The following is a 7500-nucleotide window of genomic DNA, read 5'->3' on the forward strand; positions in this document are numbered from 1 at the left end:
ACAGCGGACCAGAAACCGGAAAAACTATCGGTATGGATATTTGCTGATAGACGATTGTTCTAGCGATCAACTATCAGTGCTGATTGGTCCACAAAATCAACTAATCAGTCATCCTCTAGAAGACACTTGTGTCCTAGCTAACATTAGCTAAGATTTTAGCCACTTTGTGCCATTTTGACAATTAAACTAACTAAATTGTGTTGTTACTAATGAACACTTTTATACACTAGAACAGATTGTATGCTGAAAAAGCACTTGGGCAGGTTTAAAAGCTGTGTATTAACTTGATAATGTTTGTTAAACTATTAATAATGTGTGATATAAACCCACGAGTCGGCGAGTCACCGATGTCTAACATTAATAACTAGGAAGCTAATGTAGAATTTGCTCCCGGGTCAAGATCACGTGTTTTTCGATTTCTGATCCATTTTTTCATCTTTGCTGTAATTATTGTTTTTCTTGTCTGAGGTAAAGGATGCGGTCACAGGGTTCAACACGTGTTTACTAAATAATCCTCTGTGTTCTGCTGAAGGAGAACAAACTGCACTGCAGCTCAAACCACTTGTACTTGATCAAGCTTGCTGATTTACATTCTGTTCTTATCACGGTCCAGTTCACTCACACACACACACACACACACACACACACACACACACACGTCAAGCGTCCAGGATGCGTCAGGCGTGACATGAGACAGGAGGTGAAATCCCTGTAATTCCCCTTCAACCTGTTTATCTCTCGCATCACAGCTGATCTGTTCCTCCTCCTCTTCCTCCTCTCCTTCTCCTCCTCCTCTTATCTTCTCCTCCAAATTTCTCATGCGAGTAAATAAACGGAAAAAAGCAGTGGGGTTTTTGTGTCTGCGGTGCTGCAATAAATCAGCTTCCTGTTCCAGTTATAGCTTTCTGGATTTATGTCTGAGCTTAATAAGGCGTTACTCCCACAGTGTGAGCGCCGAGATCCATGAAAACATCGGAAACTTTACTGCTGACAAAGCTGCCTGGAAAGTTACCTTAATGAGTGTGTGTGTGTGTGTGTGTGTGTGTGTGTGTGTGTGTGTGTGTGTGTGCGCGTGAGGGAGGATGAGGTGTGCACGTTTTATTTCCTATTTGAAGCATTTTCATATCAGAATAACTTCCTGTTTATCACAAACCATATGATTTTCTTTGGATTCTTATTTTCAAATATAAAAAAAAGGGGGCATGTCCCACAGTGTGGGTGTGTCCCTGCTGTAGGACAAATCCTGGAATAGAGGAACACGGGGACGTCTGAGCAGCACAAAATCGAACATATATATAATATCGAACATATATCCGGTTCCATATATTTACATATATACATATATAATGTGTGTACGTATGTGTATATATCAAATCTATATGAGGTGGTAGCAAAAAGTTTAAAGATTCGCTCTAGAAAAAAAAAGAGAGTTTTATTCATCTATCACCTGTGAAATAATCCCCTTGCACTGTAAAACTGCACCCTCAGGGTTCTTCTGGAACATGTCCTGGACGTCTTCTTTGAGCATCTTCTGTGATTCACGTTTCCACAACAGGGTCAAAATGATGATCTGGATCATGTTTAGGCAGAGGGCGAAGTCTGCGGGAGCTGAATCTGGGGATTAGGGTGGGTGTGGAAGTGAGATCATGTGGATTGTTCTCTCCGACTATCATCATGCACGAGTTTCTGAATGGTTTTGACATTTTTGGGGGTTGAGCTCGTCAAGGTCTTCCTCATCTCTCGTTGTCTTCCAGCGAAGTTCTTGCTCTTTTGACGCATGCGTGCTACTCGAAACACCTCGAATGACACGTTGCAGCGTCGTCGTATGTCACACGTTCGTCACGTCCACCGTCTCTGTGGCAGATTCGTGGTTTCACGCAGAATTTCACTTTTGCTCTCCATTCTATCTCTCTGTCCATGATGGAATTAAAGACGTGTGAATGCACGTGGGTCAGAACAGCACCAGTTACACCATTAGTCTCCAAACCTTTTGATACCACCTGGTGTGTGTGTGTATTTTAACAATTTTGTTGTATTGCAATTGTCATCGTAGGATCAAAAGATCATGTCAAACCATCAGAACTTGCCGGTCTATATGAAACATCTCAGTATTGTGTGTGTGTGTGTGTGTGTGTGTGTGTGTGTGTGTGTGTGTGTGTTGCAGGACTTACACGAATACATCACTCCACTGTTAAAGGGCTTCCAGTCTGAGGTAAGGCACATGACTCTCCTTGTGTATGTGTGAAGTGTGTATCTTGGATTCGTACACATTCTTTATGAAAACACGGCGACGTCCCGTTTCTGAGCTTAACGTCATTCCTTCATGTTTTTCTTTATTCACCTCTAAACTTGCAGCCTGATTGGTCCAAAGGTTTAAAATACAATCTCTCATCAGCATGTTTGTCTTCAAGTTTTCCTCCATCAACATTTCCATTTCGACAGAATTCCAATGCCTTTATTCCTCAACATACATACGTATTTATTCATCTAATAGAAATAGAACATCCATCGCCTCTTTATTTTCTTTTACGACATGTTTCACAGAAGAATCATACGTACGATCACAGAACTAAACTGTTAAATAAATATTAATAGAGAACCTTTTTATCCTGTAAATATCAGCGCTTAGTGTTTTTATGTGAAGAATGTGCAGCGTGTACAGGATATTCAGGAAATAACCCCAAAATGTTTTTCTTTTCCTGTCAGCATGGCTTTTTTTAGTTGTATTAAAGCCCCTGGAGTGGTGTGTGTGTGTGTGTGTGTGTGTGCGTGTGTGTGTGTGTGTGTGTGTGTGTGTGTGTGTGTGTGTGTGTGTGTGCTGTAATTAGTCGTCATCTTTTCCCATTATTGTATCAGTGGCTGATTATTTACCAGGAATTGGATTAAATCATTCCCAGATTACTCAAATCACAACATTAAAGTGTAAACATTTGTGTGTGTGTGTGTGTGTGTGTGTGTGTGTGTGTGTGTGTGTGTGTGTGTGTGTGTGTGTGTGTGTGTGTAAGAGAGGTCCCCTGGGAGTGTTTCAGTAACACAAGACAATTCTGCAGTTACACAGTTTTAGTTTCTAAAGTTTCAGTCCTTCATTAACAGCAATAAAAATATATATATAATAGTGTTAAAACTCTGTGTGTGTGTGTGTGTGTGTGTGTGTGTGTGTATGTGTGTGTGTGTGTGTGTGTGTGTGTGAGATAGAGAGAACAGACATCTTCACACACACATTCACACAGACACACAAATAGTTTTGGCTCTAGAGATTTAGAAGGAAGCTGATAATATGGCATCATTTGTCACACACACAAACACACACACACACACACACACACACACTGAACAGGCCACAGGGTTTCATGACTCCTGAATACACACTCATTTCCTGACAGGAAAAGAAAAAAAAAATCTCTCTGTAATAAAAATATAACTTTATGAACAATTGATTCAAACACAGAGGCACACACTCACACACACACACACACTCACACACACACTCACACACACACACACACACACACACACACACACACACACACACACACACACAGAGAGACAGAGGTGATGTATTACAAAATAGAGAGAGAGTCAGATTCTATAATATATATGTATATAGACAGGCTTATAGAGACAGAAAGCAGTAGACATGAGATGTATAAACACACACACACACACACACACACACACACACACAGAAGTTTAGTCCCTCCAGCTGTCTGAGTCAATCCAGATGTTTTTTGTGCAGAAACATCTGGAACTGTTTTATTCTCCCACAGGACTGTAAAGTGTGTAACAGCTTTTTATTAGATTTTTCTGCTCCTGTATGACACACACACACACACTCTCTCTCACACACACACACACACACACACACACACACACACACACACACACACACACACACACTACTGTACAGACTGAGCTCATGCCGTTAGCAAAACAATCATCAGTCTCTACAATTACAAGAAAAGCAGAAAGTATAAAAAGAAAGACCGGAGTGAGACTCGTGCTGCGATCCCTCACGCCGCGCGTTAGCTGAGTTAGCGTGTGCTTTAATTAGCGACGCTGCAAATAATTATTCTCTAACCTAGTTAATTATCTCACAGCGCTCTTTAACAAGCTCGTACGAGTCCTTTATATATTGGTTTAGATATAATTAAAGACCTTCATGTCATTAAACATTTCATCTTGGAGCTATTAATTAAGCTAGTTAGCGTTAGACTGAGAACAGGGTACGTTAGTGAGTCCTAACCTCGGCGTGATCGTCACATCGAGCCACTCTTCACCACAATGCACATTTGCTCATCACTCTCAGATCCAACACTCGCACACAAATTAGTGGGTTTGCTTTGTTTACGCTGTCAGACTCGTCTAATCCCCGACGCTAACTAGAAGTGTGTGGCGCTCTCAGCCTGTTATTTTTTCCTCTGCCAGGCGCCAGCGTCCTGTTTCATGTCTCTTGTCTTCATTACACCAGAGTCACTTTAAACACCAGCTGTCATCTGCTAGCGTAAATACGTCACCCGGGGCTCGAACCCCATCGTTAGGCTACGAGGAGGCTAATCTGGGAAGGTTCTCAGAGCTCCTCCAGCATCCATGCGGTATTTCAGCAAGACACTTTATGGCTTTTTGAAACCCAAACATGGATCAGACTGAAAAAACGTAGCTGTTATGACACATTAAACACAATGTGGTAGGGTGGGGGGGGACCTGGTAGATTTGCTAAAACGCAAATCAGAGCTCCACGAGTCTCCACGGGTCTCCACGGGTCTCCACAGGTCTCCACAGGTCTCCACAGGTCTCCTCGGGTCGCAGCGTGATGTTTATATGAACGACACAGCTGTGTTCTAGCTAGCCAATGATGCTAAGTGTAATGGTGGCTGTGTGATATCGCATTTGTGGTGTGTGTGTGTGTGTGTGTGTGTGTGTGTGTGTGTGTGTGTGTGTGTGTGTGTGTGTGTGTGTGTGTAAAAGTTCCGGATCATATTGTCTCATAATTCTTATGGTTGACCCCCAGGAACATCTGATATTACAAACATTTGAGCTGACTGCACAGGAAAACTCCAGGAGAGTTAAACACTCCTCACTACTGTGTGTGTGTGTGTGTGTGTGTGTGTGTGTGTGTGTGTGTTCTGTTCCAGATCGATGCTCTGTGTGAAAGGAGTAAAGAGTCAGAGGCTGCTTTCCTCAGTGTACATAAGAGATTAATTGATGTCCCAGGTGTGTGTCAGATTCACAAACACACATACACACACACACACACACACACACACACACACTCAGACACACACTCATACACACACTGCTATAATGTTACACATGAGCATAAATACTGTAAATGAATCAGTCTTATTTATGAGGTTTATGTCTCTCTCACTCTCGCACACACACACACACACACACACACACACACACACACACACACACACACACACACACACACACACTTCTGTAATTACTTCACCGGGTTTAGGGAATTTGGACTGTTCAAGGGCCACACACACATTCAGGAGTTTTGGTTACAACACTGCAATAATATGTGTGTGTTCCTAAACAGCTTTTAATCCACTCGGGTGTGAATGTGTGTGTGTGTGTGTGTGTGTGTGTGTGTGTGTGTGTGTGTGTGTGTGTGTGTGTGTGTGTGTGCGCGCGCGCGCGGGTCTGACTTCTGGCTGAACTAAAGTTCAATAGCTGTGTGGGAGGCCCTGAAGGTTTATACACACACACGCACACACACACACACACACACGCACTCACCGAAAAAGCATGCTGGAACAGGACTCCCCGTCTGTATAATCACTCAGTATCCCCAAATTACTGGTGTGTGTGTGTGTGTGTGTGTGTGTGTGTCTCGTCTGGGAATGTCTGCCTTTATCTGTGAAATCTGGAGCTTGTTCATTCCTGTCTGACAATGTCATCACATCACTCTGTGTGTGTGTGTGTGTGTGTGTGTGTGTGTGTGTGTGTGTATTGAATCATATTACACAATAAAGAGAAAATAATATCAGTTTCAAAAACACAAAATTACAAGTTGTTAAAAATTAACCAAAGGCATCAGATATCTGTTTATTATTTACATATTTATACATATTGTGTTCTTTGTCTGTGTTTCTCTGTTTTACGTCTGTCTGGTTGTCTGTCTGGCTGATGTCTTACATCTGTCTATCCGTCTGTTTTGTTTGTCTGTCTGTTTATCTTACGTCTGTCTGTCTGTCTGTCTCTCAGACCCCGTGTCGGCGTTAGAAGCAGTGCAGCAGCTGCAGATTGCGGTTGTTAAGATGCGCGACGTGGAGGCGGAGAATCAGAAGTTGAGAGAGAGAATGCAAGAGTATGACAGAGAGGTCGCTGAGGTCAAAGGTCACGGTAACCACTCATAATTTTATGTACTGCTGTTTATATGTTCACGTCTCTAAAATCTGCATCTGTCTTTTATTTACTCCTGAACGTTTGTTTCTTGTTGTCTTTACTGTAGAAGAAACAATTAAAGCTTTGAGGGAGAAATTGGAGTCCTACGAACATTTAATTCACTGCGGGACGAAGGACGAAGATGAAGAGCAACACCACGATGAAGAAAAAGAAACGTGAGTTGCGTTAAATGTGAAACAGTGTTGGTTCTGAGTGAGCGATCAAACTTATTTCGTTATTCTGTAAAATTAGTTACAATAAAATTAGCAGGAAAACGTGTATTTTGGCTTTAACTGCTTAAGATTTTCATTTGTCCAGCGCTGACCAGCTTGCGGAGAAATCGGCTAATTAACGACAGTTAGCTCTGAATACAGAGGAAGGTGATCAAATTCAAATGAAGCCCCGCCTCTTTTTTGTAATTTGCTCTGCATTGTGAATGTTTGAGTCAAAAAAGCAAACAAAAGTTCACTTTGTACACCAGCTGTCCCATCACACACCACTGTTCAGGGGCAGGGCAGATTTTAGCTAATAAGCTAATATTAGTAATGAGCACATGCTGTTTATAGCGTACTTTATTAGCGCAAATACTGATAACACTAGCAACAGGAAATGACGACCAAAAAAGGAAAGTGGAAACTGAAAAGGTTCAGATAGTGTGTGGAAAGCCAAATGATTCAAAACTAAGCTTTGTGTAACTGTTTCTGTGGGACACATCGGGAACCTACCAAAGAGCCTCCTACAAAAGACAGTGGAAAGAATGTGGATAAATACTGAGCTTTAGAGTGAAGGGAAAAAGGGCCTCTGATTCGCTCTTATATACACGCACACGCACACGCGCTTTGCACACGCACACCCATGCCAGTGTGTGTGTGTGTGTGTGTGGGAGTGGGTGTGTGTGTGTGTGTGTGTGTGTGTGTGTGTGTGTGTGTGTGGGAGTGGGTGTCTGTGTGTGAGTGGGAGTGGGAGTGGGTGTGTGTTATCCGCTAACAGACATTATTATATGAGTTTAGAGATCATATGAATTCTTTAAACACACACAGTACAGTCTGCGGATTAGTGTGAAACCGAGAGGGTCTAACACACTCTGTGTGTGTGTGTGTGTGT

General features: G+C 42.3%; 1 protein-coding gene across 6 annotated transcripts in view; it reads left to right on the plus strand.

Annotated features, from left to right (window-relative positions):
* The window catches only part of LOC310740730 (homeobox protein cut-like 1), a 28296-nt gene that overhangs the window by 5665 nt on the left and 15131 nt on the right, over positions 1-7500 (plus strand). For 5 of the 6 annotated variants that reach the window (XM_083567712.1, XM_083567714.1, XM_083567717.1 and 2 more), the window contains 4 exons: positions 2165-2212; positions 5133-5211; positions 6217-6354; positions 6464-6572. In XM_083567712.1, coding sequence (XP_083423838.1) covers positions 2165-2212; positions 5133-5211; positions 6217-6354; positions 6464-6572 — 374 coding nt within the window. The remainder of the gene's footprint in view (positions 1-2164; positions 2213-5132; positions 5212-6216; positions 6355-6463; positions 6573-7500) is intronic. The other variant, XM_083567713.1, reaches the window with a different exon arrangement.

The sequence above is a fragment of the Silurus aristotelis genome (assembly GCF_946808225.1).
Source record: "Silurus aristotelis genome assembly, chromosome: 18".
NCBI classification, from domain to species: Eukaryota; Metazoa; Chordata; class Actinopteri; order Siluriformes; family Siluridae; genus Silurus; species Silurus aristotelis.